Source organism: Urocitellus parryii, chromosome 5, assembly GCF_045843805.1.
Source record: "Urocitellus parryii isolate mUroPar1 chromosome 5, mUroPar1.hap1, whole genome shotgun sequence".
NCBI lineage: Eukaryota > Metazoa > Chordata > Mammalia > Rodentia > Sciuridae > Urocitellus > Urocitellus parryii.
Genome location: NC_135535.1, coordinates 173,200,522 through 173,220,517, shown reverse-complemented (window position 1 = coordinate 173,220,517; position 19,996 = coordinate 173,200,522). Strand labels below are relative to the sequence as shown.

Sequence of the window (19,996 nt, the reverse complement as noted above, 5' to 3'; positions counted from 1 at the left end):
GGTTTGCCTGCCCACTAAATGAACAGAGCAACCAGGAAACCTAAGGAGACATCTGGACACCTATGGTCTAATCCCCAGTGTCAAAGGCAACAACTCAAGCTCCTATGTAACATTCTGTAATGTGGTAGTGTTCCTTTAGATTTATGGAAGAGACTGGAAATGGGTCTTTCCCATGGCTCTGTGCAATCAAAAAAGTTCTCAAAAGTGGTGTCTGTTGCCCAAATCAGGAACCATTAGTTTGGAATGGAAAGGACCCTTCTCATACAGTTCTCCTCTCCTCAAGGACTCCTTCCCTAATCACCTATCTTAAATTAACACCCCATCACAGCCAATTTCATTTTCTTTATGCCACTTTTTGTTATCTGAATTTCCTTGTTTATTTGGTTTGATTATGGTCTGAATGCCTCTGCCCCATTAGAATGTAAACTCCAGGAAACCAGAGACTTTCTCATCCTGTTCTCAACTCTCTCATTAGAGCTTAGTGCCTGAGCATAAGTGCTCAACATTTGTTAACTGAGTGAGAGAGATAAGCATAGGATTTCCTCTGAGCTTCTGAACCTTGTCACCAAGACCCTTCCAGTGTTAGGAGGTGGCATGGCTATGTGGGAAAGGGAGAGTGAGGGTTTGCCAGGAAAGCTATGAATTACATCATCTTCAATGAAATGGGACTTCTGCTTCAGGGATCCAAGTTCAATAGATTAATCCAAGTTAATCCATCCGAAGTCATTTTCCTGTTGTAAAGATTTTATGAGGCAAAAGGCAGTGCTAAGTCTTTGTGAGTTTGGAGATATGTTAGAGCCCAGTTAGGACTAGTGAAGGGATGCCCTAGGTAGGTGACACTTTAGGTTGGTTTCAAACCCAATATTAAATGCATAAAATTGCTCTAGAGAGTAGAGGAAACAGCTTTATTTTTCATCAAGAACACTACTATATCATTTTAGTTGTTAATGACACGTGGTTTAGAGGTACTGAGCCAAAACAGATTGTATGTATGTATGTGTGTGTGTATATATATAGATAGATAGATAGATAGATATAGATATAGATATAGATAGATAGATGGATAGATAGATATATCTAAGGATAATTCAGTGTTCAAAACAAAAAAGCTTAAAAACCTGAATGTGTTCTTTGTAATGGCAGAATATTTACTTTGAAGCACCTCTATTTTTACTTCTAAACAACTTGTTCCTTCTCCCTTACTCCTTTTTAATCTTCCTTTGCTTTCAAAGCGCTATTTATTGTGATTGAAAGACCATATACTGAGGATATTGCTGCAAAGTAGCCATCACTTGGTCCTACTCTGCCCATGATCTCTGTATTCCTCCTTTCCCTTTACCCCTTATCACAGAATCCAGTCCTTTCCTAGACTCTGAGACAGAAAGATTCCCAGAGCTGCAGTGCCAAGCCCAAGACAGCCTTTGCTAGTTATTTAGGGAGCCCTGACCTTGGCCCCTTTCTAAGAACAGACCCATCACCCTTTTATATTTGAACTCTGCCCTCCTAGCCTGCCTGGAACTCAATTTTCTCTGCTTGTCCTCTGAACTCAGCCCTCCCTACAACACAACACTGGCCTGGCCACATTCCAGATTCTCTGCACCTGTGTATTCTCCACATCTACAGAGCCTCCTTTCCTCTATTACCTCAGGTGAACCATCCTGGTGCCTGCTGTTCTCCTGGACTACCACCTGTTGTTTGCTCACTACTCTCTGGCTATCAGGCACTGCCTAGAGATCTGCAGTTCCTCCCACTCCAGCTCCCACTCAGCGCAGGGCAAATCTTTTCCTCCATCCTGAGGCAGTTCACTGCTCCATCTTACCCTGCCCCTAGAGCAGGGGGGTTTATGATCAATCATAGTGGGATTCCCGCCTTGTGCTGCAGATTAAACCTAGAGCCTCAATTCCACTAGGAAAGTGCTCTACTACTGAGCTACAACCCAACCCTGGGATTATTTTTTAACCAAGTAAAAACAATATATGTATATATAATATAAATATTTATATTTCACATATAAATTTAATAAAATTTTTATATTTTGAATATAATATATACATATATAATATAAATACATAATTATATAACAAATATATATAATATAGTAATATATATTTTGGATATATGGTTTTAAATAAAATGTATTTTATATAATTTTTATCTGGGTAAAAAAATAAAGCCGGTTGTTGCTCAGTGGTAGAGATGTGCTTAGCATGCACGATGCCCTGGGTTCCATCCCCAGCACCAAAATCCAAAATACATAAATAATAATCCCATTATAATAGATATATTTGGGGAAATTCCTAGTATTTATCTTTTTTTTTTTCCTTTTCTTTTTTGTACTAGAGATTGATTTAACCCAAGGATGCTTTGCCACTGATCTTCATTCCCAAAACTTTTAATTTTTTTTTGACATAAGGTCTCCCTAAATTTCTGAGGCTGCCTATTACTTGTGATCCTCTTGCCTCAGCTTCCTGAGTTGCTGAGATTGCAGGTGTGCACCACTGTACTTGGACTGCTAGTTGAAAAATCCCAGCATCTGGTGCTGAGAGTGATAACCTGTTGAGTGGCTAGTCAGAGGAAGATAAGATGCCATATTGAAAATTCAAGCTGAGACAAATGGGAAGATTAAATCCTGAATCAGACAGCCGAAGTGGCTTATATCCCAGCTACTTAGGAGACTAAGGCAGGAGGACTACAAGTTTGAGGCCAGCCTCAATAGTTTAGTGAGACCCTGACTCAAAATAGTAAAAAGGGTTGGGGATACAGCTCAATGGTAGAGTGCCCCTGAGTTCAATCCTCAGGAGCATGGGGGAGGGGAAAACTGGACCAATATTGCAGAGTCATTAACAGCTACACTGCCTATTGAACAACAGCCACACTGCCTACTGAACGTGGCCTACATGGCTATCAGAATGTGGTGCTGTGGTGTGTCAACAGTGTGACCAAGCATACTAATTTATCCACCAGATACATTGGGGATATCTGTCCCAGTGCTGCATTTAAAGTCCTAGAGGACCAGAACACATTATTCACAGGAACTATTTATTCTCACTCCACTGTATCTATTCACTAGTGTATTTCCTGGGATGGAGACCCAGGGCCCTCAATCGTGCTAAGCACACACTCTACCACAGAGCTACACGCGAGCCTCTATATCCCTAGTATCCAAGATGCTACTTGGCATGCTAGTAGATGGTCAGTAAATATTTATTGAATGAGTAACTGTATGTACTAGGTATTATAGTAAACTCCTGTCCTTTAACAGCTTAAAACATACTAGTAAAAATAAGATGTGTACATAATTGTTGCATTCGATTTTTGTTTCTGAGTTAGGATTTATTGATCTTAATAAAGATTAGATTTATTGATCTTAATAAAGTTGGAATTAATGATCTTAATAAAGCTGAGGCCTGAGGTACAAGCTCAATGGTAGTTTGAGAGTTTGCCCTCATTTATCTTTATTTCTATCAACCACTGCAAGTTTAGGATAATTGTTTTATTTTGTTTTTATTTCTAAGGATTAATGATGAAGCACATATCTTGAGTCTACTCTTTGACTGAAACATCAGTTCCACCTGTCTTTCGAGTCTACTAACAAATACTGTATATGATAACAACAGATGTTGTTGACTAAATTTTAATAGCTTTTTTTCCAACAAATAATATGTGAGGTTGCATTTGCTCTTTAAAGCAAATTCCTCAATTCTTTCACAGAGAAATGTAATCATATATTTAACTAGTAACAATACCTGTCAGTGTTTCTTTTCTTTTCTTTTTTTTTTTTTTTTTTTTTTAGTACCAGGGATTGAACTCAAGGGCACTCAATCACTGAGCCACATACCAACCCTATTTTGTATTTTATTAGAGACAGGGTCTCACTGAGTTGCTTAGCACCTCGCTTTTGGTGAGGCTGGCTTTGAACTCGTGATCCTCCTGTCTCAGCCTCCAGAGCCACTGGGATTACAGGCATGTGTCACAGTGCCAGGCTCAGTGTTTCTTTTACAATATAGGTTATTTTCCATTTAGTTTGCTGTCTGACTTCCTTACCATATACCTAAATTATATTAGCTCTCCTCACCTATTGATCATTCCCTCTTCAACTAATCTTGCCTGGATTTTCCAGTCTTCCCTTAATGAAACACCTCTCCCATTTAGTCTGGAAACCACTGCTCTATAGCAACAATCTGTCTCCTTGCTTCCAAAGAATGGGCCACATTCATTCTCCTTTTAATGCCCATAATACCCAAGTACCTCCTCTGCCAGGAAGTCATCTTTGACTGCTCCATCCTAAACTCCTTAGGCTTTTGTTTCTGTAGGCTATATCCTTGACTTTTTTGCATACATTTCCTGTTCCTATGTCTTTCTCCCAAACAAGATTTTGTTCCTTTAGTTACTTACATATATTTTTCCGAATGAAGTAAATTAAAATTCAATATAAGGTGTATAATTAAAATTTTCATTTATTTGATGGATGTGAATGTTTCTTTGTAACAAAGTCACTCTAAGCCAGGCATGGTAGCGCCACGCCTGTAACCCCAATGGCTTGGGAGGCTGAGACAGGAGGATCACGAGTTCAAAGCCAGCCTCACAAAAAGCGAGGTGCTAAGCAACTCAGTGAGACCCTGTCTTTAAATAACATATAAAATAGGGCTGGGGATGTGGCTCAGTGGTTGAGTGCCCCTGAGTTCAATCCCCGGTACCAAAAAAAAGTCACTAGAAGGCTAGGGTTGTGGCTCAGTGGTAGAGGGTTTGCCTAGCACATGTGAGGCCCTGGGTTCAATCCTCAGCACCACATAAAAATAATAAAATAATAAAGGTATTGTGTCCACCTTCAACTAAAAAAAAGAAAAAAGATAAGTCACTCTATCCCTTGCAGTAGTACATCAAATTAATCAAATTTTAACTAAATATATTGCATTCCATCAAAACCAACATATTAAAAAAACAAGATATTGATGATTATAAGATGTCCCAATATTTTAGGTACAACTAAGAAAGGAAAACCATTGCCAATTAAACTATGACACATCATCAATTATAAGATATCCCAATCTTTGAGAGGTTAAAATGTCAAAAAATGGGCATTTACAGATTGATGCAATACAGTGTGTTTTAATGCATTTAGAAGACAAAACAGTGCCATACAGGCCAAGAGTTAGAAATGTTGAGTTTCTAGGTTTTTAACATATGATCTTATTTGTTCAGCCCAATCCCTGATGAGCCACATTGTGAATGTTAACCACAAAAGCAGAGGCTGTACAGTTGAACTGCATATAAACACATAAAACAAACAAAAGTGATTCAGTCACATAAAGTTTAGAAGAAATACTAGAGTCCAGTCACGTGTTTGGATTATACTACAAATAAAAAATTAACTTTTTGACAGTTGCTTATACTTAAAATGTGTGATGACAAGAAGAATTAAATATTAGATGTTAACACACATTTTTATCTTTGAAAAAGCCAAACTAAGCAATCAGAAAAATCTCAGTCTTGCAGGAGAATGACTTTACATCTATCCCGGAAACTGAACAATAGTGCTTGTTGCTTATGGGGCCATCAGGAAAAGCCAGCTGTGGATTTCTTTCTAGTACAATTGATTGCTTCCGCTGTATATAAAATTGAAAGAATTGGGTGCTTTAGTGCGGAAAAAGGATATCCTGCTACACAGCTCCTATTTCCTCACAGAGGCTATTACTGAGCTTTTTGCCATTAATTCACATGCATTGGATTATCCTGTGATGAAAGGCCAAAAGGCTTTTCATTTTTATAGTCTCTTATCTCCTATTTATTTGGCACCTCTCTGGAGATACCTGCTCTTCTCCCAAGACTAGTTAATTGCTAGGATGTCAGAAGATGGCTAATGACTGACTTCCTTTTCAGAGACTAATTGTGAAGCCATTTCCACTTTTTCTTGGGGTGGCATTTCTCATTGCTAAATTCTGGGTTCTTTCATTATTTGAAATGACAGATGCTGCATTTTCAATGCCAGCTTTCAATCTCTGCCCAGTGTACACTTTGAGACCAGCAAGTGACTCTTACAAATCCTCTGTATAGACCTACAGTGGCCAGTGTAATAACCACTTGCCATACATCTTTGGCTATGTAAATTCTAAACTAGTTAAAAGTAAATAAAAATTAAAATTCAGTTTCTCAGTCTGGCCACATGTATACATATTCTCACCTTCTTAGTCTAGCCACATGAAATGCTGGCTAGCCACATGAGGTTAGTGGCTACTGGATTGGAATAGGGCAGACAGGATATTTCCATTTTCACTGAAACTTCTACTGGACAGATCAGCTCAGGCCTTCTGAATAACATGCAAAACCATGGATTGAATTGATATGCCTGTTCTCACTATGTAGTGGGTATGGCTATTCAACAGATAAAAAGTTCCAACTTACATGAAATGGTTTTTGGTTTTGTTTTGGTTTGGTTTTTTTTTTTTTTTTTTTTAATTGAATCCAGGGGCACTCAACCACTGAGCGGCATCCTCATTCCTTTTTATTTTGAGATGAGCTCTCACTAGGTCACTTAGGGCCTCATTAGTTTACTGAGACTGGCTTTGAACTTGCAGTCCTCCTGCCTCAGCCTCCTGAGTTGCTAGGATTACAGGTGTGTACCACCATGCCCATGAAGTTTTCTTACCATAATTGAAAAAATATGTATTCTTTATTAATAGAAAATTGGCCAGCATGCTAAATACTAATTGTCTCTGGCATTGAAACCAGATCATTTTTTTCTCTTTTCTACTTATACGTACTTTTCAGATTTTTATTTAATAAGCACATTTTCCTTTCTTTTGTAAAATTAAAGTTCCCTAAACTCATTCGTTTCCTTTTTTAAAAATATTTTTAATTGTAGATGGGCACAATACCTTTATTTTATTTATTTATTTTTATGTGATGCTGAGGATAGAACCCAGGGCCTCGCCTATGCTAGGGGAACACTCTGCTGCTGAGCCACAACCCCAGCCCCATCATTTATTTCTTTTATTTCCAACTTTAGACCAAGGTGATTTCATCTGGCCCCTGTTTCTAAGAGAGGAAGTAGTCTTTCTGAGCTACTATTTCTTCAAAAATTTCTCTCAGGCAGTACCTTTTAGTTGAGAGATCTGTCTTCTTCCATCTTAGCATAAAGAGCACCAGGGTCCTGTGTTTCAAGTGTCTTAAAGCCCTGCTAGATAGAACCAAAAAACATCCTTCAGGAGGACATGGGGCATGACTGCTAGCAATCCCTTCACTCAGGTCTTTGGTGAGTGTTTTGCCAAGATCCATGTATTTGTAGACTACAGGTCATAGTCTCAGAATCAAGGCCCAAAAGGTAAAGGAGACTCATGGATTGAAGAGTGTTCTGGTTTTACCACTGAGAAGAGAATCATAAAAATAAATCCTTGTTTCCTAAAAGTTCAGACATGATCATACAGGTTTAATTAGGAACAGCAAGCTGTTTACAGCAAATTATAAACTGTATAAAGCAGACCTCAGTGGACACTCCCAACGGATGTCCATGAACCCTTCCCTCCTCTAGTCCAGATTCAGCAAATCTGGCTTGATGAAGTAGGGTGCTGCAATGCCAGCCAGAGGAACATTCCATAAATCCCTTTCCAGAATTTTCCATGACCAAAAGAGATGGTCAAAGAGTTCATGGAAAGTCTCTCTGTTTTTTCTTCTTTGAAATTTGAAGGCAATTGCCCTGTTTTCTTGACTGCTTCTGCCTCTATCCACCAAAGAGACTCCAGAAACAGGATTAGCAGCATAATGTAGTAAGAACACAAACTTTGTAGAGTCAGAATTCTGGCTGTGCTTTCTATTTTTTGATGTTGGCTAAAGTTCGTCAACTTCTCACAAATCCAGTTTCTACATTTATAAAAAGAAGACAAATAATATCAATCAAATGAAACAGTTGTGAGAATTAGCTAAGATAGTATATGCAAAATGGTTGGTGTAGAGTCAATGCTCAGTTTCAAAACACCTACCAAAGACCTTTCCTTTGCCTTCCGGAAAGTGATTTGTTCATTAGTGTTTATTTTAAGGAGTAGAGAAAACAACTGTGAAACTCTTAATAAGCCTTACTTCAAATACAGCCAGTGCAGTGTAGTAATTAGTGTAGGATTTCTGTTTCAGGGTGGATAAGTTCCAGTTCTTCACTCCAGCCTTAGCTCAGAATCACCCTCCCTAGAAAATCTTGGCTGTCCACTCCCAGGCCCTCCTGAGTACCTGATACCGCCTTCTACTTTGCAAACCACAACACCTAACACTGAACATGGGGTACACAATGTTACAGAACGCCTTCTCTAGTGCACCCGTTTTTTTTTTTAATAAGTAACTTAAAGGGCATGGTTTTTCTTTCAGCTAAAATATTAGATTGTAAAAGAAATTTTACAATTGTAGAGGGTCCCCAAGAGAACATGTGTTTAATGTCCTTTGCTCTTAGGTCTTCCTTATATAAAAGTTGGTGAAACATTTATTACCATATGATGATGAAATTATAGAATAAGTTATATATTTCTTCCACCAGACTATGAGTTCTGTGCAGCAGGGATTGTGTCTCATTCATCTTTGAATTTGTAATACTTAGATGCTTATCTTGAGGCCTGGCTCATAGTAAAGTCTCCATGGATATTTGTGGACCTGAACTCAACTCTATCTTCCATCCAGTATTTTTGGTGAATATAACATTTCCACAAAGGAGAGGAACCATTTAACTGATGGGAGTTCTGATCCAGTCCTTATTGAAGAGAGGTATTTTGAGGAAAGGTATTGAACCTATCTGAAACTTGATTTCTCTAACTGGTATGGTTGTGAAATTTCAGTGAGAAAATACACACAAAATGCCAAACCCTAAATATAAGCCCTAAACATAAGGTATATTGAAAGATAAAAATGAAACACTTAGCTGGGCACAGAGGCACATACTGATAGTCCCAGTTAGTTGAGAGGCTGAGGCAGGAGGATTGCTTGAGCCCAGGATGATGATGATGATGATGATGATGAAGAAGAAGAAGAAGAAGAAGAAGAAGAAGAAGAAGAAGAAGAAGAAGACGACGACCACAACCACCACCATGACAATGACGACTTAGTACTGGGGATTAAGTAGGGAGTGAGGGTACTCTACCACTGAGCTATATCCCCAGCCATTTTTATTTTTTATTTTGAGACAGTGTCTTGCTAAGTTGCCCAGGCTAGCCCCAGACTTGTGATCCTCCTGCCTCAGCCTCCCTAGTCACTGGAATTGCAATGACTGCAGCACAATGCCCACTGAGCCCAGGATTTGGAGGTCAATCTGGGCAACATAGTGAGACTGCACCTCAAACATTAATAATAAATAAGGGAACAAATAAATAAAACACATGTTTCCTTTACTCAAAAGTCACCTTGTTTTTATGAACTTACAAGCTATGAAATTATTCTGGCCATTTTAATCATTTCAAGCAACTCAGAGAAGACCTGGTATCCATGACTCAGGTCTGAGCCAATGCCTGGGGCTTCCCCAACACCCTTATCCTTCCTCCTAAACCTCCAACCTCCTATTACCATGTCACTCAACAGCTTACTTACCATCAGGGTCACCCTCACATTAAACCTGGGCTTGTAAGATAGAGATAAAGCAACTAGAAGGTGGAGAAAGGCAATCACTTGTTAGGAGCTGGGACCTGCAGAGCCATTCCAACCTCACCTCACTCAGTAATCTGATTTATATCCTCTCAACTCCAGGGCATGTCTTGGTCCTGCTTCCAGGGACAGCCCTGAACAAAAGTTGCCAATTCCTAACATAGAGCATTAACTAGGCAATTACAACCCCTTAAATGGCTCTGTCCTCCAATGTAGCATTCTGGGTACAGAGTAGATTTACCAGGAAACTAGTGAAGCCTCAACTTCAAGGTCTTTACTTTAAAAGGCTCCTACAAATGCTAAGAGTTGCTAGAATATTCTGGGGAAGCTAGGTTGTAATTAGGGACTAATCCTATGTAAGCTTTTCTGATAATTTGCATAAAAAGATTTCTGAAAAAAGAGATTTAGAGACCTATGTCATTTGTTGTGATTTTTTTTTCTCCTTCTAAAGGAATATTTACTGTGGTATTTGCAATATTTCAGTTCTAAGAATTGAACCCAGGGCCTCAAGCATGCTAGGCAAGCACTCTACTAATGAGTTACATCCTCAGCCCTTTTTTTTTATTTTTAATTTTTATTTTGAGACTGGGTCTTGCTAAATGGCCTTTATTGCCTTTGAACTTGGGATCCTCCTGCCTCAGCCTTCTGAATAGCTGGAATTACACCACATCCCACTGATAAACTTTTTTAAAAAATTAAAGATAGCATCACAAACCTGGATCCCAGGCTGGTCAGGGCCTTCAGTCTGTGCCTAATTTTCTCCAATACCTTGCTCTTAGGGCTCACCAGAAAGTCCCATGGGGGTGGATACTCTGCAAGGGTCTCTGTAGAGGTGGCCGCATGCAAGATAGAATTACCACTGCCACTTGCATTCTTTCTTTGACCCCAGGCATTCACTGGATGCCTTGTACCAGTCCTTCTGGAGTTGAAATGGCTCTGCAGGTCCCAGCTCCTAACAAGTGGTTGTCTTTACCCACCTTCTAGTTGCTTTATCTCTATCTTAAAAGCCCAGGTTTAATGTGAGGGTGACCCTGATGGTAAGCAAGCTGTTGAATGGCATGGTAATAGGAGGTTGGAGGTTTAGGAGGAAGGATAAGGGTGTTGTGAAAGCCCCAGGCATTGGCTTAGACCTGAGTCATGGATACCAGGTCTTCTCTGAGTTGCTTGAAATGATTAAAATGGCCAGAATCATCTCATAGCTTGTAGGTTCATAACCACAATGTGACTTTAGAAAAAAAGGAAACAAATGTTTGATAGTTATTTTTTGATGCACCTTCTATCCTTGAGAATGCAGATCCCCAAGTGCTTCATTAGAAGGAAAAAATAAAACCTCTATCCTGGCTCCTCTACTGAATCTAAAAACAATTTTTGAAATAGTTTCTTTATGTCTCCTTTTATACATCAAATAGACTTTGAACTAGCGTTAAATAAAGGAATAACCGATTTGCAAATGGAAGGGTAGTCTGAGTTTACTTAATAAAATACTTTTGTTTTTGAATAGAATTTGTTTGTGGAAAAAAAGGAACTCAGTTCTTAACTAAGTGATAACAATGGTGTTCTTTTGTCATTTTTGTTTCAAGTCTCTCCAGTCTAAAGCCTACCCATAGATCCAAAACCAAAAAGCATAGTCCAGTGAAAAAAATAAAATAAAATTTAAAAGAATAATAGAGTATAGACAATGCTCTAGGAAAGAAGAGTTTTCCACAGCCTGGCTAAGACACAAACATGCTCCAAATAGTCATCTCTCATAGTTGTTCCTTGTGTAAAGGTGAGAGAGACAGACAAATAAACAGACAATTGTTACCAAGGAGTAGTAGCCAAGATAATGGCATGTTATGAGAAGCTAAGAACACAAGGGGTCAGGTGGCAATGCCAGAGAGGTTGCAGGGACCTAGCATATGGAGGTCTTCAATTCACGTTAGTTTGGGCTCTATTAAGGGATAACAGGAAACTATTCCTTGATGGTCAGATTCATTTCCAGAGAGATCCCAAGGAGGAGATAGATTCATTTCCAGAGAGATCCCAAGGAGGAGATGGATTAGGCATGGGAGTGGGAAAGGGAGCAAAATGGAGACAGGAGATCAGTTAGGAAGTTGGCAAGATAACCAGATAAGATATTTTTGAAAGCAAGATTCTGGGACAGAAAAGAGAAAACAAATTCAAGACAGATTTAGGGAGTACATTTGGTGACTTTTGGTGATTACTGGTTGTCAGAAAGAGCCACTGAGGAAGGAGACAGACATTAGGTTGTCTCCCAGATTTCTAATTTCTATGACTGATAGTACCTTGGTTGGGTAGTAGGGAGAAGGCTTTGGCCAGGAGCAGCTCCAGAATTCCGTTCAGAAGAAATGTAGGGCAGCAGGACCATAGTATTTGTCTCAAACTATGTTTGCAAAATAAGCAAACTGATTTTACTATACTGAATATTAAATACGTACAATGGTATGGGTAAGCTGCATGGCAGATTTATGGGGACTTCAAGTTCCCCCTACCATCCTGTTTGTAGGATGGGACATTATATTAATTGAGAGTCTTCTGGTTGCAAGTGACAGAAACCCCCAGTGTATGTATGTATGCATTTTTGTTATGCTGGGGATTAAACCCAGGGCCTTAAGCATGCTAGGTAAGTGCTCTATCTCTGAGCTATACCGTCAGCCCAACCAACTCCCAATTTAGACAAGTTCTGGGATAAAAGAGACTTTTATCAAACCAAAGAAAAGGTAAGCATGGAGCCTTGAAATGTTTAGATCCAAGAACCCTCCTGTCAGTCGAACTCTCTGTCCCTCTCATTTCTAGTCTTTGCTTCTTGGTGCCTGTTGGCTTTGTTCTTTCCTAGCAGACAGACTTTCTTAGACTCATTTTTCCACCTCAGCTACCACTGAGAAAAGACAGTACCTCTCTTTGAGCTCCAGTTGTAACATACTCTTGGGGAAGGTTCTGATTGTCCTGGCTTGGTTCACAGACCCAGTTCTTAAGGTTAGGGTCTGTACTAGGAGAAAGACTAAGAGGAGCACACAAAGCCCTTCCTCCAACCTGTGAAAAAGGTGGATTTGGATGGCATTGGGACATCCAGGTAAGGCAGTAGGGCAAAACCAGGACATGTGAATTGAGGCTCTGAGGAGAGTACAAAACTGAAAAAATAGATGTTTAATGGCTCAGAAAAGTAGTTGATTGCCTTGATGAAATTAATGGCAGGTTGTATCCCATAAGTTGAGTAAATGGATGAACTTATGATTGTTGTTCTCAGATAACCTTTCACCTGTATTTTATAGAAATTGAATTGTGATTGGACAGTGACATTCATAGTTACAAAATAAATGGTTTGGGGGCTGGAAGTGTGGTTCAATGGTAGAGCACTTACTAGTATGTGTGAAGCCTGATTTCAAATCCCAACATTGCAAAATCAAAACAACATAAAAACAAAATAAATGCTTTTTTTTAAAGAAAGCAAATCTCAGAACAGTGTATACAGTATGATTCCAATTATGTAAAACATAAAGTGTGTAATGTGTGTGGGTGTGTGTAAAAGCATAGATCCGTGTTTCCCAGACTTCATATGCACACAGAACTGCTGTTTCCCAGACTCTAGATAACCGCACTACAACCTTGGCAGTTTTATCCTATCCATCTGGAAGTGCTTGATGAGCAACTTTAATATTTTCTCAAGTGAAAAGTCTTATAGGAAAAATACAATTCATGCTTGTATCAAAAGTCAGGTTCTTTATCTTATTTATAGTCAGCCATTTTTCCCCTCTATGCAGTCGGCAGGCACTTTGAAGACGTGCTGCAGTATAGCCACAGCCCTCACTCCTGCAACATTTCCAAATTCTTGCACCTTGCACATTCACAAAAAAATCGGATAGGAAAACAAGTGAAAATAAATAATATACAAACAAGCATTCTATGCCTTCTCCTTCTCTCACTTTAACTAGGCTCTCAAACCCTGTTCCTTCATAATTATTCCCTTAAAGCTTTCATATTTCCTTTTTCCCTCTGGCTGAACTGATTTCTTCCATTCATTGAGACCTGAGTTCAAATGTCACCTCTCAGAATGGTCTTCTCTGACCACCCAATCAAAAGCAACAGAATCAACCCAGAGCTCTGTTTTATTGTCCCATAGCACTCACTAGCTCAGATTCTACTGATTATGTATTACTTGTTTATTGCCTTTCTCCTCCCTTTAAAGTGTAAACTTTACCAAAGCAGAGACTTTATCTCTGTTGTCATCCTCCATACCTACAACAGAGCATAGCCACTCAGAATGTTGGTGGTGTGAAATATTATATTGATGGTCCCTGATTTAGATGATTTGACTTAGGATTTTTCAGCTTTACAAGCACAAATATGGCATGCAACTCAGTAGAAACTGTACTTTGTATTTTGAATTTGGATCTTTTCATGATCTAAAATAGGCAGGACAATCCTCTCTCCATGCAGGGCTGTGACAGGGAGCCACAGCTCCTAGTCAGCCCTGAAAAACAACAGATGCTCTACAATGTTCTGTGTTGCTAAGTTGTGACGTTGGGTAGGTTAGGGGATCCAGTGTATTTTTCGTTTACAATATTTTCAAATTATGATAAGTTTAATGGAACAAAACCCATGGTAAGTCAAGAAGCATCTATACTTCTCAGGTTGTCTGAGTGGTTTAAATGTGAGTGGAACACTGAGAAAGATTATTGTACAATGGGATTGTCCTGGGAAAGCCAAAGCTCAGGAAAACCTAACCCAATACTTGAGGGGGTTTCCCAATTGGAGTTCCATATTCTGAAAAGCCTATGTGGCCCTTCCCCAGGCATATTCAATTCAGAACCCATTCTTCATGTCGTTATCATGATAAGTCTATCTTAATGCCAGTGTCACACCTTTAAATAGTCAAAATATTTCTTCTCTTAGAAATAATCTAACATATGATATTTACCTATCTGGATTGACTGATTCCTACCCTCTAAAATGTAAGTACGGTGAAAGTGGAGGTTTTTATCTGTTGAATTCACTGTCCTGTTTTCAGGATCCAGAACAAAACCTATCACCTAATAGATACTAAATAAATATTTGTTGAAAGAATGAACAAACAATTACATCCACAAATCCTCAGTGAAGAAGGATTAGTAGAAGAATAATTTGGAAAATGATCAAAAATGATCAAAATCAAATTTTGATCTGTGTGGTTCATATTTCTGGACTATTTATATATTATTTGTTGTAGCTGCTGGTTTTCCCAGTGAAATTTTTGAGGATAGGAAAAGTGAAGGGATTAAGAAAATGTGGCAGGAGTGAGGACTCTGGCTTCTGACCCCATTGTACTAGTGACAATAATAACTAACATTTGTATTTCAGTTTTCTTCCAGAAGTTGTTGCATTTGATTTCCAAAATATCCCTCTGGGTAGGTGTTTCCACGATTTTTTTCAGATTTATAACCAGGTTTAGAGAGACTCTTCCAGTATCACTCAAGTAGTATAAAAAATCCTCCATTTAAACCCTGGTCTTATCATGTCAAAGTCCAGGTCTATTCTACGGCACCTGGCTGCCTTCCTAATTGATTTTGCACAGTGAAGAAGCCACTTCCCTTTCCAGGCCTCAGTTACCACATTCAGAAAATGCCTGGATGATCTCTTAGGTTCCTTCCGATTTTAAGTCCTATGATTCTATGAACCTTTCTCCCTCGCTATTTTTTTTTGGCGGAGGGACCATACTGTAGATTGAATCCAGGGGCACTCTATCACTGAGTCACATTCCCAGCCCTTTTTATTTTGAGACAAGATCTCACTAAGTTGCCCAGACTGGCCTCAGACTTGTGATCTTCCTGTAGCTAGGATTGTCAGCATACACCACCACACCCAACTTTCCCTCCCTATTGTCTAGTTTAAAAACTGTTGTAGCTTTAAGAAGTACTAAAATAAAGCTGGCCACAATGTTGCAGCCAGCAGCAGCTCAGGAGGCTGAGCAGAAGGATTGCAAGTTTGAGGTCAGCCTAGAGAACTTAGAAAGAACCTGTCTCAAAATAAAAAATAAAGGGTCTGGGTTTGTAGCTCAGTGGTAGTGTGCTTGTCTAGCATGTGTGAGGCACTGGGTTTGATTCTCAGCACTACATATAAACAAACAAACAAAGAAAATAAGAGTCCACTGACAACTAGAAAAGTAATAACAATAATATAAGTAAAAATTAGAAAGGTCTGGAGATGTATATAGTTCAATGGTAGATATCCCTTGGTTCAATTCCTAGTACTGAAAAAAAAAGTAGTAACATAATGAAATTTTATTTCTTTTGGTAATTTATAGCTATTTCAAATTCTGATTCAGGTGTTTAAAATCAGATATAGACAACCCCCACCTCCATCCATTTTTTTCTTTTTCAGTGCTGGGTGTTGAGTCTAGGGCCTCATATGTACTAGGCAAGCATTCTACCATTGAGCAGCCCACTCCCAGCCCATACCTTTACTTTTTAAAAAAAATGTTTATTTATTTATTCTAATTAGGTATATATGACAGCAGAATGCATTTTGAGTCATTGTACACAATTGCGCACAACTTTTCATTTCTCTGGTAGTATGTGATGTAGCCTTATGAAATGCTTAAGAAAGAGTATCTTAAAAAAGAATGAATTGGGGGCTGGGGATGTGGCTCAAGTGGTAGTGCGCTCGCCTGGCATGTGTGCGGCCCAGGTTCGATCCTCAGCACCACATACCAACAAAGATGTTGTGTCCGCCGAGAACTAAAAAATAAATATTAAAAATTCTCTCTCTCTCTCTCCTCTCCCACTCTCTCTTTAAAAAAAAAAAAAAGAATGAACTGGTTTTGTTAAGCATGGTACTTCAGAAGGGTCTTCATTATTTTCTTTAAATGTTATGAGGATTTTACTCTGACTTTATTTGAAAACAAACAAAATGGGATGAAATATAGCTACGTTTCTAGCTATAAAGACATTTAGAGCAGAATAAAAAATAAATGAATTTGAAATATTTGGCTACCAAGTAACTAAACAAACCTTGGTGAAAATACAAAGCAAGGCTTAGTCTTTAGCTTACTATATACCTGGTAAATTCCTTTATGCAAGATGTTTGTATTACATATAAATCTTTCTCTGTTAAAATAAGATGATTAAACTTCTGTTGAGCAATAGAAGAAGTGAACTATATTTCTTGTTCATAGGAAGCTTAGTTTTGTCTCAGACTGTTATTTATGGCCATCTAGAAGTAAACTACTTTTGGTGTCACATGAAAAAACTATACACAGAAAAATATGTTATTTGCACATCCTTTTTTGAGTTTTATTTTACTAAAAAGTAGAATTCACACGGGCCAAAAAACGAAAACAAAAAAGAAGCAAATGAACAAAAAACATAGTTTTGTGCACACCTCTAACATGCTACATTCCACTTCTGAAATCTTACCCGCCCCCACTCCCAGGGAAAGAAAACACACAAAAAAAATAAGAAAGGTATCTTAGGTTGAAAAGTTAACATTATAAAAGCTAGATTCCTAACACAAACACTGCAGAACAAGTCACTCCTTTACAAAAAGTTAATGTTTATCAGTGTTAAGTTAATGTCATATAAAGCAGTCAAGAACTATAGATTCAGTGTGCTCCTTACCATGAACTATTAGAAGTTATGTTTGGTGTTGTAGGACACCCATGATATTAACTTGAACTACACCGTCTTAATCCTGACACTACGCCAGACTCACAGAAAATAGGTGAACCACACTCAACACTACCTCCTTTTTCTGCTATCTTTAAGGCTTGTTTGTTTTGTTTGTTTGTTTGTTTTTGGTGGTGGTTGTGTTTGGTTTTGTTTTGTGGTGCTGAGCATCAAACCCAGGGCCTGGCACATGCTAGCAAAGTACTCTATCACTGGGCTATATCCCTCAACCCTTAAAAACGTCTTATTGCTTGTTTGCTTATTTTTTGGTAAATAAGAGTCTCAGGATCCTGAGCTCTGAAATGTGGGAGAAATTTTTCAATAGAAGACTAAGGTGAAACTGCCCCTAAGATATTTCCATTTTTCCCTTTTTTCTTTTTTTCCCCTAGTACTGGGGATTGAATCCAGGAGCACTCTGTCACTGAGCTAAATCCCCAACCCTTTAATTTTTTATTTTAATACAGGGTTAGCCTTAAACTTATGATTCTCCTGCCTCTGCTTCCCAGGTAGCTGGGATTACAGGCATGTACCACCACACCTGGTTGATCACACATTTTTTAATGAACACTTGCATAAAACCTTTAAAAAAAGATTTTAGAAACTCTAAAATGTTTTTCTTTCCTCCAGAACAGTTGCTAATCACTTAGTAGATGATTTTTTGGACAAAAACCCTGCTTAGAGCCTTTCTATGTAGTCAGCAAGCTTCTTGTCCCTGTATATTTGAACTTTCCAAGAATAACAGAATGCTCCAAGGTACTTGTTTGCATCTCCTGAAAAATTTCCAGGCTGTTCCAGCAAAATTTACTCTCCTTGGTGCTTTGTGTTTACTTTCTTTACTGCATCAAAAGAAAAAAAAGTGCTCTCTGGTAGGAGCACATTTATGTTCCTCCCTGATGGTGCCAGGAAGGGCCGATGGCCTCACACTTGGACAAAGTATGGGCTTCCGCTAGGGACATGGCCAGCTGCTTCATTGTCCCTCAGGGAGAAGAGACACACTCTGGTAGAACAGCAGTCCCCTGGAAGTTCTCAGCAGAAAAAAAGTCCTAATGTATTTCTGTAAAACATTTCAAACATGCAAAGAGAAAATTCAACACAAGAGTGAGGAGACATTAGCAGAGAATAGGAAAAGTGCCTAAATATTGTGCTCCAATCCAAAATATCCATGCAAACTGCTTGCTTCAATGCCATATTCTATGAACATCTTAATAGTGTTTCCTAAAAAGGAAAGAGAGCATTTGGTCTCCAACCTCAGAAACAAAGCCATTTTATTGCCAAACAGCTTTAAGTAATGATTACTTAACTCAAACTATCACCTATATTGCAAAGAAATTAAAGGCTCAAGTCTATTTCAATAAATACTTAAATAACTGCTAGATCAATACACCTTATACATTCTGAAAATATTGGCCAAAACAGCAAAACATCCTTCTTTTCCTCCCAGCCGTCAAGATGACTGTACATAATCAGTGTGCTGCATTTAAAGGAATATATGTATGAAAAGGATGGTGCAGACCTGAAGATCCTGCCAGCTCATGTGTTCTTACTGAGGTTGGCAGAAAGTAAGGTTCCTCTTCCCCACCCACAGTTTGGGCGTGTTAGCCTATTCTGCCATCCTGTGTCAGACACTGTCTTTTCTTTCCACAGACCATGGAGCCTGTTTGGGGGATAGGGGGTGCTGAGGAAGACATTATAAGTGAGCAGTTGCAGGTAGGGAGTGAAATACATGCAGAGGACACTCATGCTTAGGAATCTCTTAAAGCAAAACAAGGGTCAAACGCAACCCAGAATCTCTTAAACTCTCCTCTCATACACTACAAAGCTAAACTGGAAAAACCCAATTCCACTTCTCCTTCACAATTCAAAAAGGAGCTAAGCCTTCCAGGGACACGGGATATTTCAAACTGAAAGAGGGGAGCTGAAGGGCCCATCCTTCTTGGCTGTTAGCAACATGAACCAGAGCTCTTCCTGGAGCCTTGTCAACCGCCCAGTGGCTCCCAGAAGACACCTCTTCCGACATCTGGGCTCCTTTTAGACATTTCAAGTTTGTTCACGGCCTGAAGTCTGATGTGCAGAGGTAGCTCCATGACGCTAGTAATGGAATAACACTTCCTTTTTTGGCGAGGAAAGCCCAATTGGTCTTAGCTAACAAGCTCTCAGTTATGGCTCTAAAAATACCCTGCAGCAAGCACTGTTTGGCACTTCGTTTTGTTTGCCAGAGGAGCTCTACAGAACACAGAATGCTTCGGATTCTCCATGACTGCTCTGAGCTCTGTCCCTGCTCCGATGACAGCAGGGAGGTGTATCACTTTGGGAAAGCTGCTTTTCATTTTTCACTTTTGAGTTCTTGGAATCCTGTCTTAAACGTTTGAAGTGCAATTCCAGTCTTGGATTAATTACTAGCTTGGTTTAGAATCTTCATTTGGCTTCTAGTCTGAGCTATGCAAATACACGATATGTGTACAGAAGAAAAGACTAAAATTATACTTCAAAAGAGCTCAATTGCTTCCTCTCTTCCCCCTTTTCCCCCCAAAAGAAATATCAGCCTCCTCGAATCCTTCGTTGCCAGCAGCAGGAGCAGCCTGGGGCCTCGTCTGCACCAGACACCCTTGGCTCCCTACACATTGACGGCATGTGCGTGCTTCTTGCACAGGGGCTTGTCCTTCTTGGAGTAGAATGGCTGCCCTTCCAGATTCACATGGCAGACCTGGGACAGAGAACAGACCAATGTGAGATGGGGCCTTGCA

At 39.1% G+C, this 19,996-nt stretch overlaps 1 protein-coding gene across 3 annotated transcripts in view; it reads right to left on the bottom strand.

Annotated features, from left to right (window-relative positions):
- Nucleotides 1-16,855: 16,855 nt before the first annotated feature.
- The window catches only part of Ldb3 (LIM domain binding 3), a 63,317-nt gene continuing 60,176 nt past the window's right edge, over nt 16,856-19,996 (bottom strand). For all 3 annotated transcript variants that reach the window (XM_026397053.2, XM_026397049.2, XM_026397050.2), the window contains one exon: nt 16,856-19,956. In XM_026397053.2, the coding sequence (XP_026252838.2) occupies nt 19,867-19,956 (90 nt within the window). In that variant the 3' untranslated portion in view covers nt 16,856-19,866. The remainder of the gene's footprint in view (nt 19,957-19,996) is intronic.